The sequence below is a fragment of the Sphaeramia orbicularis genome, chromosome 7, assembly GCF_902148855.1.
Source record: "Sphaeramia orbicularis chromosome 7, fSphaOr1.1, whole genome shotgun sequence".
Classification (NCBI taxonomy): domain Eukaryota; kingdom Metazoa; phylum Chordata; class Actinopteri; order Kurtiformes; family Apogonidae; genus Sphaeramia; species Sphaeramia orbicularis.
The window spans coordinates 20,588,709-20,613,934 of NC_043963.1; the positions used below are offsets into that span (position 1 = coordinate 20,588,709).

Below are 25,226 nucleotides of genomic sequence, written 5' to 3' on the forward strand. Positions count from 1 at the left end.
GTAACTACGGAGCCTCTGAACGTCCAAATGGGTCGTATGTGATGACCAAGGTTATAATAGTTTTGGATTTTTCATTATAGTTAATTTTATTTAGTTTTGACTTTTTTTCTCTAATTCAGTTAGTTTTAATTCATTTTTAGAGCAGGTTTGCTAGTTTTTGTTAGTTTTCTTTTTTTTTTCTAAATGCTTAGTTTTAGTTTTGTTGTATCTTTTCTCTTCTTCTCCATCGTATTCAAATAAATCCCAGACAGGACTCTGCTTTCTCCAAACTTTAGTCTCCATGTTTCCAGGTAGAGAGGGGACCAGAAGACGATTGTAAACAACAAGTGACGACAAGTGATGGACCATTAAATATCATATGGTGCCACCAGCTAAAATTGCTTGAGGGAAATAAATCAATTTCATATCAATCCAGCATTGACAAAGATGAAAATGAAGGGAATTTTATGCATAATTTTTATACGTTTTAGTTAGTTTTGTAAGCACACAATACAGTTTCAGTTAGTTATGTTTTTTTTTTTTTTTTTAATTATAGTTTTTATTTATTTCAGTTAACATAAATGCTTTTACAATTCTAGTTTTTGTCATTTCGCTAGTTTTCATTAACGATAATAACCTTGGTGATGACCATGAAAAAATGAATAACTATTTTACACCAGTTCTTTACATGTATTGATAGGATTAATGGATCAGCAGTGATTAAACATTTTAAGTCGATGGAGTGCGTTTGGGTCTTTATGGGTTAATTTATTAAACTGGATATTTAGATTGATTAAAATCTGGCAGTATCTTCAGTCTGACCTCAATCTTTTCGGTTCCAAGTTGCTGAAGCAAAAAAAAAAAAAGCTCATTTATAATCCAGAAGGATCAGGATCAATATTGAGCAGAGCAGCGTGTCCAGCTCACTGCAGGTGAATGCAGATATACTGTAGTGCAGACCTCCTCACTCTGCTCCAAATGAACTTTTCTGCACATTTACAGTATGAAGAGGCTTTAGGGTTGGACATCCTGCAGTCTGTTGTGTTCTCTGGGATGAATCCATCAATATGTGACTGATATTCAGAGCCTGTTTAGTTCTGCAGTCAAGTCTCCAAAGGTCAGACTGAGCTGACACCATCATGCGACAAGTCAATAAGTCAGGTCGGTGACAAGTATTCACTGCACCTTCACATACAAACACACTTTATTTTCTCCCCTAAACAGCATTTATAATAAACAGTGAATGTGGAGGTCCTTACCTGGTGCGTGGCTCCTCATGTGGACGCTGTGATCCGTGTTGCGGTCCACACTGTGCGTCCTCCAGCCAAAGCACCGTCTGCTTCTACTACATGTGTCCACCTGGAGCTGTGGAGGCTCCGGCTCCGGCACCCCTCTGACAGCTCCAGTTGTCCGGGTCAGCGGTGCACAGTCCTCCTGGTGCCGCGGAGTCTCCGGCGTCTAATCCACGGGCTGGCGGGGGCGCGCACCGGCGGGGATGCGCATGGATGAATGGATCGAGGAAGTAAATGGAACCAAAAAGGGTAACACAAAAAATGAGGCTCTGGGATTAATGTGTCACGTGTTTTACCATGATGTAGACGAGGGGTGTGAAACATACGGTCTGCGGGCCAAAATCGGTACATATCCCCGCTCAGAGTAGTTTTCCCCTGGCCTCAGGAGCATAATTTTGACTATTTATGTCATAATTATGAAATTTTATCTTCTATTTATGTATTTGTCTTTACCTCATAATTATGACTTATCTCATAATTTTGACTCTTTACCCCCATAATTTCAATTTTTAGCTCAGAATTATGACTTTGTCTCATAATTTTGACTTTTTTTTTCATAATTTCGACTATTTATCTCATACTTATGGTTTTCTTATCTCATAATTAAGACTTTTTACTCCCATAATTTCGATTTTTGGCTCATAATTTCGACTTTTTAACTCATAATTATGGCTTTCTAATCTCATAATTATGACTTTTTACCCCCATAATTTCGATTTTTGGCTCATAATTTCAACTTTTATCTCATAATAATGACTTTATCTCATAATTTTGACTATTTATCTCATGATTTTGGCTTTTATATCTCATAAGTATGACTTTTTTATCCCCGTAATTTCGATTTTTGGCTCATAATTTTGACTTTTATCTCATAATTATGACTTAATCTCATAATTTTGACTTTTTATTTCATAATTTTGACTATTTATCTCATAATTATGGCTTTCTTATCTCATAATTATGACTTTTTACCTCCATAATTTTGACTTTTGGCTCATAATTTCGACTTTTAGCTCATAATTATGACTTTATCTCATAATTTTGGCTTTTTATTTCATATTTTCAACTATTTATCTCATAATTATGGCTTTCTTATCTCATAATTATAACATTTTACCTCTATAATTTCAACTTTTGGCTCATAATTTCCACTTTTAGCTCATAAGTATAACTTTTTATTTCACAATTATGTCTTTTTATGTCATTCTTATGACTTACCATGGGGACTTTTTTTGTCAGTGGTGGATATGGGCTTCCATACATAGGAAGCAAAAAAAAAAAAAAAAAAAAAAAAAATCCCCATGGTGAGTCATTATTGTGGGATAAAAAATCAAAATTATGCTCCTGCGGCCAGGGGAAACAATTTTCAGCAAGCATACATACCTTGGCACAACACGGACACACCAAAGGTTCCAGTCTGACCCTTGGGATGGATTTATGAAATGTGAAAATTACACTGAACATATTAAGAGTCAAGGGTTTCAAACTCATTTTAGTTCCAAACTACCCAATTTTAACACCACTGAACCTTTGTAGATCAGGTTTTGTAATGCACATGTAGAAATGATAAGTTGAGGCATAATATTGTTAAAATTACACTTATTTATCAGAGGAAATTTCATGTTTTTCAGGTTATTCACATTTTTATGAAAGGATAGTTTGTAGGCTATATGTAAACATTTTCATTACTTAATTTTGAGTTTGACACCCCTGATGTCATCCAAAGTGTCTGATTAATCATAGATTATAACTGGAATCAGTCAAAACAGATCAATAAAGAAAAGATAATGCAAGATAAGAGGAAAGATAAAGGTGCAAGATAAGTGCAAGCCAGTTAATGTAAACCCTTTCTAAAATAAGCAATGGTGATGCATCCTCTTTCTTTTCCGCTCAAACACAATCATCCAAAAATAATACTATAATGTTTCCAAGATAATGTAAGTTGTTTTAAAGATATGAGGCTTCACAGTACAGTATGATGATGAGGATGATGATGAAGAAAAGGATGATGATGATGATGAAGTAAGGAATGATGATGATGATGATGAAGAAGAAGGGGATGATGATAATGATGATGAAGAAGAAGAAGGGGAGGATGATGACGATGATGAAGAAGAAGAAGAAGAAGAAGGGGATGATGATAACGGTGACGAAGAAGAAGAAGGGGATGTTGATGATGATGGTGGTGGTGCTGGTTTAATTTCCACGGCTGTTTACATCAGAACTTCCCTTTCTCGTGGGAACAATGAGAAGCATCTTATTATTGGATGAACAGACCAAAGAATTTCCTCTTTCATCACCATCAAAAAAATCTGAGAAATGAAGATGACAACATTGTTTATAATGAAAATAACTCCAGACATAAACAGGACCAACTTCAGTGTCCTCACCATATTTTGTATATTTTGCTTCACTGCTGCAAAAAAGGACAAAATAAACTCTGCATTAACTCACAAGATAATGTAAAAATGCATTGTACTTAAACTCATCTACACACTTTTAGTGATGTTGACATTTAACTTTAGCATGAAAAACATTAGAGTGCCCAACATTCATGCACTCTCAAATAAAATATATATTAACAATATGAATCTGTAAAGTAACAAGTAAAAAGTACATAGATAGTTCTGAAATGTGATGTATAAGTATCAGAAAAAGAAAATGGCTCAATGACAGTACTTTAAGTGTAATTTCTCATTTTCCATATGACTCTATATACTCTTATTAATCTAAAAATAAAGTGACAGCAACAGGTTCTTGTCATAGATAATTTGTTGACAGAAGACAAGCAGCCATTCAATAAAGCGGCCTTTCATTTCCTCAGTTCCATTAATACCCATTTACTTCCACCAGATGGAGCCAATTGTACCTCTGGGACTTCCTCTCTTGTTTCTTTTCCCAAACACACCCCTGAAATTCCAACAGTGACATTTAGACACGTTTCAACCCCAAATGATTCCCTTCAACACGTCCTTTCTACAAGTTTATTGAAGTTTTTACTACAACACAATGTTTCACATACAGTACAGCATAGTGATGAGTCTATATATACAGAAATTTTGCACGGTGATTCTTCACATAATCATGTTGACGCTACAGTATAGGCATACAGAAATAAATAAAACAAACATCTGGGAATTCTCTGAACAAAGTTAGCGTGTACCTTTGTTTTGCATTTTACGATGTCATGACACGCCGGTTTACTTACAAGATTAACAATATATAGCACATGTATTTTAGATATGTTGAAATCAGACAGTGGGACAGCAGGTGACAATATGGTACACAATCCCCCCTCCCCTCCATTTAATTTATTCCACATGATGTCAAACAGACAGTCTGCTTGGACACACACAGTAGAGTCTGACCAGGCTGTGATTTTTTATTATATTTTATTTTGATGTTATGTAGTGAAACGGGGGTGTTATGCATGTATAAAATGATGTTTAGCTTCCTGTTCTTCTGCTAAGCCTCAAAAACACCGACCTGATTGTTCATAGATTTACTCCTGCGAGGAAGACAGCAGTGATGGCCTGATGCGGGTGTGATTGTGGATATAAAGCCCTGAGATGTTGTTAATGCCAGTAAGAACATGAGGCTGAGCGGTGGTTAAGACTATGGTCGATGTTAAGGATCAGATATGTCGGGAGGATTCATCACTTTACAGAAAAGGTTCTTATCTGGATAAGACAGATCCAATAGCTGCAGTCATGATAAACTAACTTCAACTGAGAAACATAGCAAATTTTGAAGATTTTTTTTTTTAGCTTAATTTACAAATATTGACTTGTCTTTTCTACCCCCATCATTGTAATCTACATTGACACTATCCTTATTCAAAAATACATCTGAAATGGTCTGAAATCAATAATTTAGTTAATGTTTTAACACTTTATTGCAATGCATCTCACATTTGTTTATTACTTTTTTGATGTTGATGTTTTCCTCATTGTCTTTTTATATGTAGATGTGCAAATATACAAATCAAGTAAAAAAAAAATGTGGGTAATGACAGTGGCTCTGTCAAATCTCATCAGCAAAAGGTTGAGATTTTGATCAAAATCGGCTTGAAAATAATGTTCAATGTACAAATAAGGGGTTGCAGTGGTTTAAAGGCATGTTGTAGTAGAAGTAGTGGTAGCAGTTTGTTTATCTAAGATACTAAAAACTAAATTTGTGTAGAAAGAACTATTTGGTTTACTGTTTTAAAACATCCTCCATCCTCCATCTTTTCCCCCCGTAATTTCCTTCATTTAAAGACTGGATGTACCATGTTCTATTTTATTTTACTTATTTGCAAAAGGGAGACTTTTTACATACACTTCAGTAAATAATAATTATTATACTGTGCATTTGTATGAAATTTCACTTCCATTTTCATTTTACTTTGGTCTAACGTTTCTTATTTCCTTTCAGAGTCCAACATCTCTACACCTCTAACTGTTTTCATCTCAGTCCAGATACATTCATGTCTTTATCTGCGGTCCAAGACATGCTGCTTTCTCCTGTCCTGATTGGCTGGTCAGGATTTTGAGCAGAAGAATCACAGCATGACTGAGCAGACAAAAGCCTCTCTTGTTCATCCACCCCAAACTGGTGGCTGCTCAGCTGGGAAGTGGAGATTTCACTACAGTTTCATTCATTCCATACAGTTTTAAAGTGCTTTCTGATGCTCAAACTATTCCATGACTTGACAAAACACACGTAGAAGGTAAAAAATGCTAATATTACATTGGGTTAATAGGGAATGTTTTCATTAATTTCATTAATTTAGGTATGCATTTATAAGGCCTTGTCAAAACTCAGCTTCTGTTCATTTTAACGTTTTCATCCCAGCTCTGATCTTTATATACAGTCAAGATTTCATCTGCAAGAATGAACAGGATAACATGATCTCTGCTCAGATAAAACAAACCTTCTAACTGTTGCATTAAACATTCTCTAATGAGTGTAAAAGCTGCTCTAATTCAGGATTTGTCATAATATACAGTAATAAGTATAGTAAGTGTTCTGGAGGTAGTAATTACAATTGTGTGCACATGACATTGTGTGATAGTTTGATCATGAGAATTCAGCTTTTGTTAAGGCTTGGTAAGAAGACTCACAAAATAAGCAGGGAAGGGCCACAATGAATAGGTTTGGAGAACTTTGCCTGAAATGTACAAACATCAAAGTACTGGTGCGACGCTACAGGTATCAAAGCATTTACAAAAGGTTACAGACTGCGAGGGTTGTGTTTCCCTGATGTATTTTTATTCAACACAACCAGAACCAGTGTTAGTTAAGGACTCGATTCTATTATCACCTACAAAAATCTAAAGCACTGAGACTGGGATGTGGATAAAGGGAAACCAGCTCTCTCTTTGACATCTGCCAAAGTCGGTCAGACGGTTCGTTCATGGCATACCAGCTCCTGACTGAAATCATGACACATGCAAAGATTTGAAAGCTAACCCGCTACGCGACATGCATGCAGAACGTGGGTCTTCTGTTACAAGCTGGCGTTACACACTACAGTCTTATTTATGACGGAGAAAAAGGTCAGGTCTGCCTACAGTATGTCATCCACATGATGCCCTTAAGTCGGTGTGTGCAGGGGGCGGTGGAGGCTGTGCGTTCACACAAACAGTTGCTGGTCAAAAACCTCTACTGGTGTATATGTCACTATTATTTACAACATGTGTGTACTAAGGAATCAGGGATGGATTCAGCCCCATTGCAATGAAACCATCTCAGGAGGCTCAGCTTCAGTGGTATCTTATGATGAACTGATCGGCTGAGGGATCGATTAGTCGATTACAAGAAGGTTTCGCATTAAAAACAAATTCTGATTAAAGTGTTTCCTGAGATGATTAAATAGAAAGGGGCTGGAGCTCAAACCTGGGCCTAATCGCAGGCGTGAGGGCGAGAGCAGTCACCGTAAGAGTAGGAGGGGCTTCATCTAGTTAGAAGACTACAGGGCTACAGATCTTCATCGTCATCTTCATCAGTGATGCAGTGGAGAGACGGGGAGGAAGGCTGCATGCAGACAGGACGGGGAGATGGGGAGGGTACAGTGATTGGTCATCCTCTGGAAGAAAGAAAGAAAGAAAGAAAGAAAGAAAAAGTCAAAAAGAGAGAAAGAAAGGCAGAAAGAGAGAAAGAAAGATAAAAAGAGAGAGACAGAAAGACAGAAAAAGAGAGAGAAAGAGAAAAACAAAAAAGAGAAGGAAAGACAGAGAGAGAAACAGAGAGAGAGAGACACAGAAAGACAAAAAGAGAGAAAGACAGAGATAGAAAGAGAAAAGGAGTGAAAGAAAGACACAAACAGAGAAAGACAGAAAAAGAGAGAGAGACAGACAGACAGAGAAAGAGAAAAAGAGAGTGAAAGAAAGACAGAAACAGGACAAGACAGAAAAAGAGAGAGAGAAAGAAAAAGACAGACAGAAAGAAAGAAAGATAAAAAGAGAGAGACAGAAAGACAGAAAAAGAGAGAGAAAGAGAAAAACAAAAAAGAGAAGGAAAGACAGAGAGAGAAACAGAGAGAGAGAGACACAGAAAGACAAAAAGAGAGAAAGACAGAGATAGAAAGAGAAAAGGAGTGAAAGAAAGACACAAACAGAGAAAGACAGAAAAAGAGAGAGAGACAGACAGACAGAGAAAGAGAAAAAGAGAGTGAAAGAAAGACAGAAACAGGACAAGACAGAAAAAGAGAGAGAGAAAGAAAAAGACAGACAGAAAGAAAGACAGAAAGAGAGAGAGAGAGACAGACAGAGAGAAAGAGAAAAAGAGAGTGAAAGAAAGACAGAAACAGGGAAAGAGAAAAAGAGAGAGAAAGAAAGAGAGACAGAAAGAAAAGAGAGAAAGAAAGACAAAAGAGAGAGAAAGGCAGAAAAAGAGAAAGAAAGGCAGAAAAGGAGAGAGAAATACAGAAAAAGAGAGAGAAAGAGAAAGACAAAAAGAGAGAAAGAAAGACAGAAAGAGAGAGACAGAGACAGAAAAAGAGAGAGAAAGAAAAAAGACAAAGAAAAACAGAAAGCGAGAGAGGTAGAGAAATAAAGACAGACAGAAAGAAAGAAAGACAGGAAGAGAGAAAAAGACAGAAAGAAAGAAACAAAGAAAGACAGAGAAAAGGACAAGTCAGTAAAGCTGAAACAATGAACTGAATCTACATTACAAAGTAAGTTTCATCATCAGTGAGTCATTTAGTCTATTTTTCATCAGTAACATTAAATAAATGTATGATCTTTTTCTATAAATCTGCCTTCACCTTCCATTAAGTTCATCAGTATCAACAGAAACCTTCCCTATTTGCATTGACCAAGCAGCAAATATTAAATACTGTGTCTCTCTCTGCAGACTTCCATACTTTCACTTACTATTTTGAGCATAAAGGCTGGAAGGCAATGCAAAAGTATGTTCAAGTGTAAGTAACATCCAAGTGACGTCCATTAGATCCTGACCCCAGAAAACACTATCTGTTAGATTTCCACTGAACTTTACTCTGGAAATCTCAATATATGCTGTTCTGGGAGTTGTTTTGGTGTTATTTTGCTTTATTTAGTCCATTTAATGTGATTATTCCTCCTTCAAGAAGACTTTCGCTCACATAGAAGTTCTGACGTCTGGTCTAATGTCTTTGATTGACGGCTAGGATTGACAGCTCAGTCGCCTGCTGAGTCCTGACAGACAGCTCTACTGTAGCTGGGGTAAATAAGTTCCAAGAAGACCCCAGAGGACCCTATTCAGCAGATGTTTGCTATGGTTACTGCTTCAGGAAGTTATCATTAGAATCACCGTTACCCATCAGCCCTTGCAAGATGATGACGGTAAAAATGCAAAGCTTAAACCTTAAAAACAGTTACAACCCAGTTCATGAATGCATGGCAGCTACATCCACTTTGTGTACACAGTCAAAGGTTTACACAGTGTATGACAGTATTATAGTATGAGTACCTGAATGGTATACTCATATTATTATACTCACTACTTTTTTACTGATATAATAATAATATAAAGTATTGACTGCTGCCCATTTCTCACTCTCAAGTTATGCTTGACATTTTAACCAGGGAGAAACTTCATTAAAATGACGGCCATAATGCTATACAATTGGAATTCACTATTACAGGAGGAAATGTAGGAATGTTGTTGCGTTTTTTCCGGTAAGTTTATAATGAAATAACACTAGTCGCTTTTCCATTGACCCTCAAATTGCACAAATATAACCTAATGGATAAACGACAATTTCGCCAAAAGTCTCATTTTTCAATTAAAAGTTTTTGCGCTGGCAAGAGGTGGTTTTTCAGGCGTAGCCCAAATGGTATATCATACAAAACTGCAATGGAAAGACCTTTTTTCGCAACTAGAGTCAGGTGAATTAAAAAAAAAAACGGATGTTGACCTATGTTACAACAAGCGAAGAAGAAGAAGAAACATGTCGCGGTATGTGTGGACACACCAGGAAACCCAATCATTTTTTAATTTAGTAAGAGATAGAGGGGTAATATATAATAATAATGAATATATCTGTAAATCAACACCATATTTATGTTCATCGCCATGTTTATGGAATGACTTCGCATGTCATCTCGTGATAATAAAGAAACAAATTATCGCATTTGTGATTTAATGGAAAAACCGACATTACGCACTTCTGTTTTTTCAACATTTAGTAAATATCGGCATAGTTTTGCGCAGATGTCCAATGGAAAAGCGACTAGTGACTTATTGAAATTCATGTCATGTTATTGTACGTACAGTAACTAATGTCTGAAATGACATAAAACAAAAAATAACTGACTTGTAAATCAGGGGTACCAAACATGCAGCCCACGGGATCAATTGCAAGTGCAGAAATTACACTGAAGATATCAACAGTCAGAGGTGTGTTTAGTTCAGGTGTCACATACAGCCCAATATGATCTTAAGTAAAACATGTGGTGCCAGGCACAACAAACCCCGCCCCTCGCACATATTGTAGCTTATTTTGGCATGGATCCAGCTGATGTCATCATATCTATGCATGTGCTGATGTCAGCATATCAACTGACTTTATATATGTGCCAAGTTTGAAATAAATTGAAACTGAATTGAAATTTCACACATTACAATTAAATGAGAGAAGAAAAAAGATTTTGAACATTTATTAAAAATTTGGACTTTGATCCACTTTTCCCAAAATGTAACCACATCTCTTCAGGGTCACTGGCAATCTATAAACCCAGTTTGGTATGAATTCAACCAATAGTTTTGCTACTAAAGATGTTTGAAATTTCACCCATTATAAGTAAATGGGAAAAATAAAGATTTTAAAAATTCATAAAAAATTTAAACTTTGGCCTACTTTTCCCAAAATGTAACCACATCTCTTCAGCGTCACTGGCAATCTAGAACCCAATTTGGTATGAATTCAACCAATTGTTTTGCTGCTAGAGTGTTAACAAACAAACAAACCCAAGCAGAAACAATACCCTTTGCCTTCCCTTCAGGGGTGGGGTAATAATAGCATAATAACCTATAAATAATGACAACTCCAAATGTTTGTCTTTGGTTTAGTGCAAAAACATAACATTAATTTATAAGAATATTTACGTGAACAAACTATCCTTTGACAATGTTGAGGCATAATATTGTTAAAATTACTGATTTTTCTTGAGAAATTTCAGTTTTTTCAGTTTATTCACATCTTTTTTTGTTTGGCCTGTTTGTAAATGCAAATAGTTTCATAATTTACAGGTTTTATTGCACTAAAACAAAGAGAAAAATTTGGAGTTGTCATTATTTATAGACTATTGTGTTATTATTTTACTGGTCCGGCCCATGTCAGATCAGATTAGAGTGTATGTGGTCCCTGAATTAAAAGTTTGACATCCCTGTTGTAAATACTTGTAAAAAACCTAGGATCTGTGAGCTGATTTTCTTTGCATACAAAAATTAATAGGAATGTCAATATGTGCAAAAACAGAACAGAGGCAGCTGGACTGTAACAGACTATAATAACCTGTAAATGCATTTCATGAGTACAGGTTTAATTACCATGGCATTAACTTGCAGCGGTCTCCTGCTGAATGATGTAGTGCCTGTTTGAGTCATCCACCTCGCTGCCACAGTGAACATCACTCCTGCTCACACAGACACGCAAAAACAGCATTCAGCAAACGACAATAACATCACCATTTACATCATCCTTACGACACTGTGTCTTTAATAACAGTCCAGTGAAATACTTAACCCTAAATGTCAATTAAATACTTAACAAACAGAGTCACCTACTGTCATTTACTGCAGCAGAACTAAAAATACATGTTTATCAGGAGTAAGACAGACTATTAAGTTTGTCTTATAGTAGTAAAAGTAACTGGAAACAACAGTCGCTGAAGTTTTACTGCATGTGCTGAATCTTTACCTGTTGTCATTGATGTCTCTTGTTTCACTGACGCTGTTACCTGTTGGAGAAAATACAGTGTTTTGATTTGACTGATCAGTTCTATCAATGCAAAAGCTTCTAGCTGTAACTGTTATTGCAAGACATGACAGAATAATTCCTGTACAGACGCTGTTTGCTTATAGTAATGAGGTAGTCTACTTTTGATAGATGAAAAACTATTTTTATTTATTTTTTATTTATTTTTTTAATCTAAAGCAATAGTAACCTGTCATTTTCTCTCCAAATGTTTTTATCTGTTGTACTTTGTTTTGATGTGTTGGGGTGTTTTTAATGTCTGCTTGCTTGAATTAAGCAAAAAAGATCTTAAATTAAGCAAAAAAAAAAAAATCTTAAATTAAACCAAAAAATTTACCAATAGAACAAGTGAAAATTATCTTGGTAAGATTTCTTGAAATGAGATTTTCAAGATCTATTGTCTATAAATAAGTTCTTCTATCTCACTGAAAAGTTACTCTTTAGGTGATTATGTCTTATTTTAAATGTGAGGAGATATTTTGACTAGAAATGAGAAAAATACACTTAGTAAGATTTTGATTTTTGCAGTGTAATGTTAAAATGTAGGAAGTAAAATAAAGATCATCAGAGAGAAAATATTTGAAGTTAAGTACAGGTACCTGAAAACTGCAGTAACAATTTCATTTGCATTCATTGTGTATATTCAGTAAATATAATTGTGTTTTCAAGTTCACCATTGTCAATGTTGAGTGGGTAGGACTCCAGTATGTCTCCGTTATATCTGCCTGCTCTGTAGCCCAGTGCTGTGGAAACTCTGCAACAGAAATAAACAAAAAAACAACATATTGAATACTGTATATTATTGTTCTAGATTTTGTAACCATTATAATTATCACCATGGTTGTTATTGTTTATATTGTTGATATCTTCTTGTGAGGGTCTTCGCCACCTTCTTCTTCCTTGTCCCCCCCCCCCCCCAGTGTCAGGTCCGGCATCGTGGTTCAACAAAACTCATAATAAAGACAGTAGAATATCAAGGGGAGCCTCATATACTTTATGAAGTTTCACTTGGCAAAGCAAATTTGTTCAGCCCCAAAAGGCAACCAGACTACCATTCTGCTGTTATGATGCTGGACAAGACAAGTTAAAATAGAAAAAAAAAAAAAAAAAAATGCTGTATATCATCGGTTTTGTGTGTTTGCAGAAACCAGAGCAGACCCTTCATCACGTTAAATCATAGACATAAAGAGCGGCTTTAAACTCACGTGTTGGTCTGGACAGAGTTGGGGTTGCAGTTGACGGTGGCGGCGTTCTGCTGTGTCACACCTCTCTGGAAAAGGGCGTTGCTGTAGGTGTTGGCGTGTTCAGTGGCACGGATGTAGGTGTAGAAGGGGTTGGTTGGCGAGCAAACAGGCAGCTGCTTTGGTCTCACAGGCTTAGCTGTCAGGGTGATACAGTAATATGACTGGATAAGTGGGTCACTGTTACTGCAGATGAAGTGGGTCAAACTGAAGGGGAACAGCTATGAAGCATAATACAACCAAAATATACAAGTCATGCTACGGTGCCGTACCAATCTGTGCTGCATGCGGGCGCCTCATGCTGTTCTTTGCCCGCATGGCGTCCTTGATGCGGTCAACCTCCTGCTGGTAGCGGCGTCGGTCCATCATGGCGCCCTCTTTGGCGTCCCTCAGTGCAGTCTCCAGGGCCTTAACTCTCTCAGCAGTAGACCGAAGACGTTTCTCCAGCTTTGGAAGCTCGCAACGCAGATCTGCATTGTCACGAACCAGCTGGAGGCGAAAGGGGGGGGTAGAGGGGGAGGGACGGAGGAAACGTCAGGATATAAATAGAAGTTAATGAAGCTGATGGGAAGGTTGGACACCAAACATCAGGAGGGGAATTTAACTCAGTACTTTTACTCTTCCAATGTATATGAATTAGAGGTAAAAGTGCTTTTGTGTTTCCATTTTATGCAGTTTTATATTATTACTCCGCTAGAATTTAGATTTTTGTTGAATTTCTTGTTAATAATTTAGTAGTTTTTGCTTCCCCACTATAGTTTGATAGCTTTAGTTACTTTTCAGGCATGTTATCTTATGAGTTAAGTTACATATTCTTCTACTTCTTAAGCTAAACAATTCTGCTATTTGTTATAATAGCATGAAACGGACAGAGGAAACATCAGGATATAAATAAAAATTAATGAAGCCGATGGGAAGGTTGGACACGAAACATCAGGAGGGGAATTTAACATAGTACTTTTACTCATCCAAAGTATATGAAGTAGGGGTATAAGTGCTTTTGTGTTTCCATTTTATGCAGTTTTATACTATTACTCCACTAGAATTTAGATTTTTATTGCATTTCTCGTTAATATTTTTGTAGTTTTTGCTTTCCCACTATAGTTTGATTGCTTTAGTTACTTTTCAGGCATGTTATCTTATCGGTTAAGTTACATATTCTCCTACTTCTTAAGCTAAATTACTTTTTCTGTTATTAGCTATAAAAGGCATTGTCACAAAACTGAAAACGCGTCTGTTTTTCTGAGCCCATGTAAAGCTGACTAGGATGCACAGTTCTCACAGTACAGTCAATCTACAAATATTATGATGGTCTTATAGAGTTTGATGCATTACTGTATACTATATTTAACAAGTGGCACCAGGCACAACAAACCCCACCCCTCACATGTATTTTGGCATCGATCCAGCTGATGTCATCATGTCTATGTGTGTGCTGATGTCAGCATAGACAAATTTTGGCTATTATAAGTAAATTAGAAAAAAAAGATCTGAAAATTCATAAAAACTTTGGGGGCATAGCTTGAAGAAAAATGGGGAAAATGGACTTTATTCAGAGCCTGAAACAGCGACGAAAACAAGGCAAAAAAGGAATAACTGAAGAAACAAAGAATGGATGGACTATTAATAATGTGACTCCCAGTGTTGTTGTTTTTGTTGTTTATAAATGTTAAAAATATCAATCAAAACTAAAGTAATACAAAATAATAATTTGAATTTTGACCTACTTTTCCCAAAATGTAATCACATCTATTCTGGATCACCGACAATCTATAAACCCAATCTGGCATGAATTCAACCAATCGTTTTGTTGCTAAAGAGCTAACAAACAAAGAAACAAACCGAATCAAAAAATATACCCCTTGCCTCCCTTTCAGTTTATAAAGTGGTTAAAATCAAGTAATTAATTAGCTTAATTTACAGCAATAAATGAATCACACGACTAATGCAACAGTGAAATTAATCCAAAAACACTATATAAATACAATAGTAGACCTGTGACAGAGAACATTTACTGCACAACTGAACTTTAACTGCAGTGAAATATTTTTCACATTAGTACTTTTACTACTACTACTAACAAATAGCTTTATCCTTCACCCTTTCACCTCTAACAGACATTTATGGTGAAAAAAAAACCAAAAAACAGTTCATTTGATATTTAAGATTTGTGAATTAAAATCTAAACTTAAGTAACTAAATTATCTACTAAATTATCTGCATTGAAAAAAAGTATAAAATCAAACAGAGTACACGAGTTAACCATAATTTTAATCTTTTCCAAAAATTTTTAATTAAGAATATGTTTGAATATTAGAATACAGGACAATAAGGAGAAAATGCTGTGTATTTTTTAGATATATCAAAAACAGTTTGGGCCCTAAATCACTTGATCTCCTTGAATAAATGTATAAAAACACTGTTTTTGGGTTGACTGTGACTGTAATGCAAGAGTTTTCATGCTGAACTTTCCTGGTAAAACTTTTATACCATGATGGTTCAATTCTGTGCATGGTTACCTGTTTGTGAACCTTTGTAAGTTGGTCCAGGTTATTCTCAAGAAAGGAAATCTTCTGCTTCTGGGTGCAAGACCCCCCGCTATCATCAGGCTCCATTTCGGAACTCTGCAAAAAAAAAAAAAAAAAAAACAAAGAAATGAGCAAGTAAACAGAAAATATAGTAAAGGATCAGGCTGTTTTGTTTAAACATAAAATGACATTAAATCCAGGCAGAATTCACAGTTATTTGAAAATTATGACTTTAAAATGAACTTTTTTTTATGTATTAACTTGCACTTTCTTTTAGCTGTGACATCCTTCTCACTCTACTAAATCAGCTTCAATCTCATTAGTCATAGGTTTTTTTATACCTTGTTGCTAGAGATCCATTTCTGAGCCGCTTTAACTCTAATCACTGAAGCATAAAATACAAAAAAAGCAAATTTCTTGATTCATCCTCATAGGAAAATGAAGGGAATTAAAGGGATGAAGGATATGTGTGCTATTTCTGCTAAGATTGACGTGGGTATTAAGGTCACAGTCTCCTTAAAACCCCTTCAGCTAGATTAAAACACATTTCTGCAGTCTGGTGACATTACGTGTCACTGCCTTTCCTCGTCGTCTTTCGGGCTGCTTACTTTTTTAACCCGCGACGTGAGGTCTTGAACGAACAGCTTGCGCAGGTTGTGGAGGGTCTGGAGTTCGCGGGCCTAGAGGACAGACAACCAGATGGACAAGACAATATGTAGACGTGTGTTCAAAGAAAAAGGTCATTTAAAAGGCAGCATAAGGAGAAAAGATAAGGAATGAGGCTAAATGTGACGTATGAGAGGAAAATGTTAAAAGGCAGAAGAAAGACATGGATATTTTAACTCACGACAGTCTCCTCCAGACCCTTCAAGTCCTGTTTAGTCTGCTCATGACGTTCATGCAGGAATCTGAAAAAAAACAGCAAAATAAAAATAATCATGAACTTTGGCGTTAACTTTTGTAACATAGCGCTATGAAATAATATTCTATACATTATGAAATTAGAAGTGCAAGAAATATTTACATAATGCATTTTAATCTGCCAATTTTCGAGATTACTTTCTCTTTATAATGTTAAAAAATGCATGTATTAATTATATTTCATCTATTATTTTTAACCTTTATTTTAGCAGGGAAAAATATTTCAACCAAAGATTTTCATGTTACAAAGAAAAGCAAGAAACTCCTGATATTTGAGAAACTAAAACTAGTGAAAGTTTGATATTTTTCTAAGATATTCAACCAAAAAAAACTGCTGCAGCTCTTATTTGTAAATCAACACCAAGCTTAAGGTTTATGTTTATGTTTATGTTTAGTCTCCCTGTACTTGACAATCCATAAAGTGTTTTCATGGTTTAGTCTGATCCAGACCCAGACCACACCAGGGTCTGGAAGAGGTTTCACACCTGGAAATTTTGTTCTGATCAAACTGAAAAGTCAGAAAGTCCAAATAAGGTCAGTGTGATAACATCCTCAGGTTAACTGATGGATTTTGGTTAGGTCGCTTTTGTATAAATGTAGGAATTCATCTCTCAAATTATTTTTCTACTCCATAAACATACAAATATGAACACAATCTCCACTATAGATCTTACTGAACTCAGACTAAGTCTCCAGTGTTTTCTAAAGGCAGGATTCATGTTATTCATGTTTATTTCTTCCATTTTTATCCACACTGATTTCATCCATTACAAAGTTTTAGCACCATTCTCAGTTTATCTGCTTTTCCTGGTTTTATTTTCTTTTTCATAAGTATTAAAAATGAGTAAATTATCAAAAATGACTATGATAATATTCTTCTTGATGCTTACGACAGCTCCTCCAGACGCTCGCTCTTGGTCGTGTCCTGAGTCTTCAGACGCTCAAAGTCAGCACGAACCTGAGCCAGTTCCAGCTCCAGTTTGGAGTTACGGCTGAGGATGTGAAACAACACATTTAGAATAATAAGTTTAGAGGAAAACAAAAAGAGTAAGAACTGTGGGAAGAGTTTTACATAAATATAGTGAATGAAATGATGCATGTGGTATGGAAGGACATCAGTTTCCTTGTTACTGACTCTGTGAGCTCGTCGATGATCCTCTGCTTCTCATTGATCTCATCCCGCAGACGGGCCAACTGTTTGTGATGGAGGCCGCGGTGTGTCTCCCCCTGCTGGCGATTAGACTTCTGGAACATCAGAACAAGTAGAACACATCATTTAAACAAACGGGTACTAAGACAAATAAACGACACCTGCACAGCTTCAGGATCTGATTTCATTTATGGTTTATAACACTTCAGTTACTCTCTGTGTTTTATCATTTGCTGAGTTTTTAGGCTCTTTAGTTTGTTTTGTTCTTTTATATTTTATTATAAAGGATTTTGTAAACCTTTTTAAAGGTACTATATCCTTGTGAGACCCAGGAAAGCAAAAGTTTTGGCATTTATACTTTAAATAATTGCCTTGAAACAGCATAATCAAACTGTTTTTTCAGACAGAATTTTTAAGGGAATATTATTTGCAGTGGGAAGCGTTTTTTGTTTTTTTTTCTCATGTATTCCATTTATTCCTCCTGAGACCTAGCAATGCATTTTTGTCCTCTGTAGGGGACAAGAATTTCACAGCTCTATAAAGAAAATGCTGTCCACTGCAAAGGACAAAAAATAAAATTAAAATTGTATCTGAAAAACTGCATCATGCTTTTTTTCCAATCAAGACAATTATTTCATGTAAAAAAAGCCAAAACATTTACTTTCCTGGGTCTCAGGAGGTTACACCACATGAAAAATAACATGTGAAAATTCACATGTGAAATAATAAAATCTAAGTTTCATACCTTGACGTTTCCATCCTCGGTCTCTCCCTTCTCTGCATCTTTCTCGTCCATCTGGGAGTTATCTGTAAGAAGAAACAGAGCGGGAGGTGTTTATGACAAATCAAAGCTCATACATACAGTCGCAAGAAAAAATTATTAGACCGTCAAAAGTCATCAAAAACAATAGTTATGCAATCAAGTACTAACTCCTGTGTGTATCATGTGACTAAAACAGACAGAAAAGAAAACATGGAATGCCTAAAAGCACTGTTTTTGTCAGTACAATGCCATAGATATTGATGTAAGAACTGAAGTGATTTTGGTTATTATCAAGAAAACATGGAAAATGGCAAGATATCAGCTCTGAAATGAAACTACTACGAGCTATTTTTGTTCTTATCATTATATTTGTCTAAACAAATGTACCTTTAGTTGTACCAGGCATTAAAATGAACAAGAAATTGAAGAAAACAAGGGTGGGCTAATAAATTTTTCTGCGACTGTATCTGGAACACTGCTGCTGATCCTTTACTCCTTTTACCGTGTATGCATGTATCATCTGTTCTGTGTGTGTGTGTGTGTGTGTTCAGTGTGTGTTTTGTGTCGTACCCTGGTCCTGCAGCTTGGCCAGCTCTTCGCTCAGGGAGTCGTGGCTCTCCTCGAGCAGCCTCTTCTTCTGCTCCACACTCTGCATGTACTCCGTCAGAGAGCGGATCTTCGCCTCATGCTGTTCAGAGGAAAACACAACAAACTCACACAGGTGGCACGAAAACTCAACCATTTTCAGCTGTAATAGAAGCTTCATTCTCGGCTTTTCTTCAGTCACCATCTGATTTTCAGTATTTTTGTCAGTTCTTCACTTCTCCTACATTATATTATAACAGTTTTTTGCTGAAACATACTCATTTATTGACACTTTATATCTGTGAAACCATTCATACTTGCAGGCGATGCATCTAACTGAATGAACAATCTCTGGTTTAGACTAATATTTTGTCACTTTACAACACACTTTTTGGAAAACCATAAATAAAACTCAGTGGTTTAGATATTATGTGATGTGAATGAGGTGGTCATATGGACAAAAAGGCATTTTTGTTGATTATTTTGACCATTTCATTCATTCTTGGTGATAATCAAGATTATTAGGTTCATTTGTGAATGCTTTATTAATTTGGTTGATTACTTTGTTTCATTTATTTCCATTGTCTGTTATTATTTTTGTTCATTTTGTTGATTTTTTTTTGTTCACTGAGGCTGATGTTTAATATTTACTAATTAATTAATTTTTTTACTTAATATTTGTTCATTTGCAGTCAGAGATGATATTAATAATTTTTTAAAATTAAAGTGTAAAAGCATCAAGGTGTAATTCGTATGAGTATTACCACAAAAACACTATCTTTTTTTGCAATAATACCAAAAAAGTAACTAATATTCAGAAAAATCTTTACATTATACCTACATTTTTCACAATTCTCTGAGACTTTTCCTTCTGTATTTCCTATTTTCTAATTTCCTCACCTGAGAGATGAGGAGCTGGCAGGAGGACAGCTCCCTCCCGGTCTCCTCCATCTTGCGGTGGCATTCCAGCTGCATGTTCTCTAGCTGACGGCAGCGTTTCACCATGCTCTTCACCTCAGACTTGATCTTACTGATGTAGAGTCGAGCCACAGTGAACTCCTCCTCAATTGCTCCGCTGATCTCCACCGGCTACAGAACGAAGAAACATTTAGATTTTACACAACAAAACAGAACTTACATGTAAATGATGTAAACATAGACATATCCTTTGCTGTGTCTTGTGCTTTTTCCGTTTAATGCAGACTCACCAGCTTGATTTCTCCGTTGCCCACGATGGTGCTGAACTCACTGAGGTCTCTCATCAAACCGTTGAGGACATCAGCGATGCGTTTCCTCTGCTGACCGCTCACTTCCTGCATACGAGACAGCTCGGCCTCCAGCTCCATCAGACTGGCCTACGAATCAGAGACACACACTGAAAATTAACCAAACTCTGATAATGTCATACTTTTGATAAATTTTGGATTTACTAGTCAAATGAATGAATATGCAAAATATCATTTGTCATGAATCTACTTTTCATGTGAATTTTTGGATATTTACACATACTTCAAGGTACTGATAAATAGATCCGTAAAAGCTCAGATCTGGAAACATCTAGATATTGTCTGTATCACCACCTTGGATACCACTGTATATTTATGCCTTTAGTGCCACATTTCCCAAATCAAACTGTGACTGAACATTCACTTCCTCAATTTGAAGACATTTTCTATCTGGATGTGCATTAAAACACATAAAGTGTTCAGATTAAATACTAAACTACAGTAAAACAGTGTTTCATGATGACAGAAATATGGCAAGTTTTAATTTATCCTATTGTTGAAGAACTATAAGCAGTAAGTTAAACTGCGTAGATACTGCAGTTATATAATACATGCGAAGAATTAAATAACTTTTCTCAAACAGGACATTTTGAGACTTTTAACACATCAACTAATGCAATAGTACATTAAAAAACACAAATTTGATATAGTTAGTGTTCCCATTCTATGTAACTTTACACCTCTACTTCACTGTCTGCATCTCAAATACATCATGCTTTTAAATGCACAACATTTGTCTGAAAGGTTTGGCAACTTACATAATAGGAAAACGCTGACCGGAAACATTTTACTCTTAAGTGACTACTTACAGTTTTTATACATTAAGTACATTTTGTTGATCATCCTTACAAAGTTAAGTAAGGGTCTGGATGCATAACTTCTTCCTGTGGTGCAGTTTCACACTGTAGTATTGTACTTTTACTTAAATAAAAAGGTGTGAATACTCCTTCCACTACTGAACAAACAGGAAAGTAGTTCCAGAAAAAAATTAACAGATCTTCTTGTTGCACCTCCTGTCTCTGATGGGAGCTCTCCTTCTGTCTTCTGCTCATCTTTAACTCACCATCTTCTGGGCCAGTTGGTCAGCCAACAGCTGGTTCTGCAGGCCTTTCTCCTCCACCTCCTGGCTCTTCTGGTCATAGTTAATGGCCAGTTCCTCCAGAGCCTGCAACACCTCCTTCACCTCCGCCTTAGCGCAGTCGCTCTCCACCTGCAGCCGACCCAGTTCAGCCTGAACCTTGTCCCCGTCACCTCGGGATGAAGCCAGGAGCTGCATCGAGGAGACACCATGTGACTTTACAACTCTACTAATGACTGAAGAGCTTCTCGGTTATGTATCATGTGTCATGTGTCATGTGTACACAAACCTCATCCTGGTCCAGCATCTGCTGTTTCAGTTTCTCCACCAGCTGGCACTGCAGGTTGATCTCATCATCCTACACAAACATGGTGTCATCATAAATATGCACTAGTGTCTGTCACATACATGAGAGCATCAAGTCCATTATAATTCCATGTGCAGAAATCTGTGATTGCATAAAAAGTAACATGGATGCACATACAACGCTGCAGAAGTACAGCGATAGAACTAATTTTTTTTGGGACACCCCATGCATGTGTAATATATTGCATTAAGAATTACTCTTAAGTCACTGAACTCTGCCCAGTGCTGCTGCATTCTCCAATGCAGCTACATCATTTGAAATGAAGAAAGGATTTTTCCACAAATATTTCATGATTATTTGTGTGTGATATGTGATAATATATGAGACTATAGGTTGACCGATATGGGTTTTTCTAAGGCCAATGCTGATTTAAAAAAAACTTGGTCAGACAATGGCCAATATCTACAGTTGATTTTTGAGGCTGATATTTAAAGCCAATTTTTTTTTTTTTTTTAAAGCACATTGACCCCATCCATATGTGATATATTGCATTAAGAATCACTCTTAAGTCATTGAACTTTGCCCAGTGTTGTTCCATTCTCCAAACCCACATGCTTGCTTCTGCACATGCTCTGTTCCGTCAAGGTCAGAACTGGATGCTTTGGATAATGAAACACATCCAGGACATGATATGTTAAAACTTTCAAGAACTTAGTTTTGTTATTTTTAACAATCAACCAAAAATAATAATTTGCATTTGTTTGTGTTTGTCTGATGCAGCCACACCTTTTGAAACACAAAAAAAGTTTTTCCACAAATATTTCATGGGAATATTTGAGACTAGAGGTTGACCAATAAGGGTTTTTCTAAGGCCGATGCTGATTTTTAAAAAAAAATTTGGTAAGACAACAGCCAATATCTACAGCTGATTTTTGAGGATGATATTTAAGGCCAGTTTTTTTTAAAGCACACTGACTGTAAAATACAACTGAAACACTCAGATAATTAAGATTTTTATGCAGCAATATCAATTAAATTATTAATATTCATACACATAGTACTCTTTTAACAGTTATTGAACTTCAGGTGCTGCCCACACAAGTGTCTGATCAAATATCTTATAACATCTTTACTACTGATCAAATATTGGCATTCAAAAAAAAATTAGGCCAATGGCTGATATTGAAAAAAATCAATATATCGGTCTACCTCTATTTGAGACTGTATAAATTTTAAGGGTGTCTTACAGCCTTTTCCCACATCCTACTGACTCAAATGATTGATAATGACGGTGTTCGTTCGTACCTTATCATCCAGCTGCTTGTACAGCTTGCGGATCTCCTCCTCATATTTCTGACGCTCCTCCTCAGAGATGCGGACCACAATGGAGGAGGTGTCGTTGTCCAGAATCGGACGTTCTTCCACAGACTCGATGCGGTTTACTACTTCAGATGTGGTCCTCTCAGTCTCAGGCACATCCTCACCTGAAAAAAAAGGAAGAAAAACAGACAAAATAATAATGAATGGAGTGTTTCAGTTATGCTCTGGAGTTTAGTATTTCAGAGAGAGCATGTTTTGGATGTTTGTTTTCTGGTCTTTAATAAGATGAAACAACAAATGCAGATCGCTAATGAGAAGCCATCACCATAAAATAGATTAAGTAAAGGACAAGCCACATTATCAGACTGGTTCAGTGTGATGGTGACATTTTTATAATAGAAAAATTATCATTAGCTTTCACAGTTAGGACAAACACATGTGATAAATATGTGAAAGGATGTGTTGAGTTCCTACATCCATAAAGAACAGTCTTCAGATATAGACTCATTTTTTGCTTGTTTCATTTTGTTTTGCCTTGATGGTTTTAGTGTGTAGTGTCAAGTACCACTGTAAAACACATCTCACCATTTCTCCAGCGGTTGAGCTCAGCCTCCAGCTTCTGGATGGTGTCCTTCAGGGTCTTGTTCTTCTCCTTTTCCTTCTCGAACTTCCTCTTCCACTGCTCGGCCGTCAGCTCCAGGTTGATAGAGGCCGTGTTCCTGATAGTCTTAGCACTGGGATCAAAGGAGATAAAACAGAGGAACAGTGAGAAAAAGAATTGACATAGTTCTCCTGGACACTGGATGGGATTTTCATTAGGATTTTGAAATGGGGAGAACAATGTAAAATTAGTTTTATTTTAATAATTTTAGAATATATTTTTAAACTTGAAGCATTATTATTTTATTTGTATATGGGCCTGTATTGTAAGTGCTTCTTGGGGTAATTTTTTACAGCTCTTTTATCCTACATTTGAGATGGACATTAAAGCAGTTATGTGTAATATTTTTTACTTTAAAATATAAAAAAACCCAAAAACCTAAAATTATCATTAGAGTGTTGCCAATAAATTGTAGAGATATGTACTCAATCTATTTATGCTGACAGTTCAGGGGATTTATGTGACCACTAGAGGGGGGAATGAGTCACTCTGCCAGTCAAACATGGTGAGGAAAACTAACACTACAAGGCTTTAACCAAAATGTCAGAAAGTGACCAGATGGGATGAGAACCACTAAGAAACAACTTTTAGAGCCAAAGAGTGACAAAGTGATAAAAAGTAGAAGCACTGTTGTTGTTTACCACTGGACACAGATATAATAATAATAATGGATTGGATTTATATAGCGCTTTTCTAGACACCCAAAGCACTTTACATTATAGACCCATTATTCATTTGCTCTCACATTCACACTCTGGTGGTGGTAAACTACATCTGTAGCCACAGATGCCCTGGGGCAGACTGACAGAAGCGTGGCTGCCAATTTGCGCCTAAGGCCCCTCTGACCACCACCAAACATTCATACACCAGTGTGGGAGGCACTGGAGGCAGGGAGGGTGAAGTGTCTTGCCCAAGGACACAACGGACTGACTAGGACAGAGCGGGACAGAGCGGGATTCGAACCACCAACCCTTTGGTTATTGGACAACCCGCTCTGCCACCTGAGCCACAAGAATGGAGTTTGAAGCTGAATCGCAGTGTTTCCTCTACTTAGGTGAGTTTGATTATGGTGGTATAAAGTTATAATGGGATATTAATATTTTTGCTAAGTTGCATTTGTTGGTCCACAGTTCTGACCTTCTTTGTTCAATTTCAAACACAAACTCTACAGAAAACAGAGATGATTTGTGGTTTTACTGTGGCTGTTTTCAGTCTAAAAACAGAGCTAAGCTAACAGAGCTATAATGTAAACTATCAGATTATAAGACAGTGTTATTTTGATTTGGTCAAAATAACCTACTATGAGTTTTTGTTCAGAGAAGAAAACTTGATGATACCATAATACAGTTGTGTGTAAACAATGAACTTTATACTTTATTCAGTGGGTATACAGTCGGTGGATACATAGTGTTGATTCGCTGGTGGTTTTGTTTGTCCAAAGTGTGTCCTGGAACACCACAAAAGGAAATCTCATCTTATATTAAACATTAAACTGAAGGGACTGGTCTATTTTAATACATTAAAAGTCATTTTAAATCAATGGGAAAAGGACAAATGTGGATGTAGATGTTTTTATAGTTGATTGATATTGGGTTTGGCTCTGAGATGCTTTTAAGGAAGATTATTGCTATACTTTTAGTACCTTTAAAAATAATGGTGATGTTTTATATG

At 36.3% G+C, this 25,226-nt stretch overlaps 1 protein-coding gene across 1 annotated transcript in view; it reads right to left on the reverse strand.

Annotated features, from left to right (window-relative positions):
* Positions 1-4,241: 4,241 nt before the first annotated feature.
* Positions 4,242-25,226, reverse strand: part of LOC115421916 (kinesin heavy chain-like) — a 43,211-nt gene continuing 22,226 nt past the window's right edge. The window contains exons 11-29 of the mRNA XM_030137922.1: positions 23,480-23,628; positions 22,880-23,058; positions 21,557-21,625; positions 21,253-21,459; positions 20,112-20,258; positions 19,804-19,992; positions 18,889-19,006; positions 18,301-18,362; positions 17,541-17,650; positions 17,296-17,397; positions 16,332-16,392; positions 16,093-16,164; positions 15,476-15,580; positions 13,229-13,445; positions 12,921-13,095; positions 12,390-12,469; positions 11,659-11,698; positions 11,289-11,374; positions 4,242-7,341 (exon numbers count right to left, since the gene is read on the reverse strand). Of these exons, the coding sequence (XP_029993782.1) occupies positions 11,296-11,374; positions 11,659-11,698; positions 12,390-12,469; positions 12,921-13,095; positions 13,229-13,445; positions 15,476-15,580; positions 16,093-16,164; positions 16,332-16,392; positions 17,296-17,397; positions 17,541-17,650; positions 18,301-18,362; positions 18,889-19,006; positions 19,804-19,992; positions 20,112-20,258; positions 21,253-21,459; positions 21,557-21,625; positions 22,880-23,058; positions 23,480-23,628 (2,161 nt within the window). The 3' untranslated portion in view covers positions 4,242-7,341; positions 11,289-11,295. The remainder of the gene's footprint in view (positions 7,342-11,288; positions 11,375-11,658; positions 11,699-12,389; positions 12,470-12,920; positions 13,096-13,228; positions 13,446-15,475; positions 15,581-16,092; positions 16,165-16,331; positions 16,393-17,295; positions 17,398-17,540; positions 17,651-18,300; positions 18,363-18,888; positions 19,007-19,803; positions 19,993-20,111; positions 20,259-21,252; positions 21,460-21,556; positions 21,626-22,879; positions 23,059-23,479; positions 23,629-25,226) is intronic.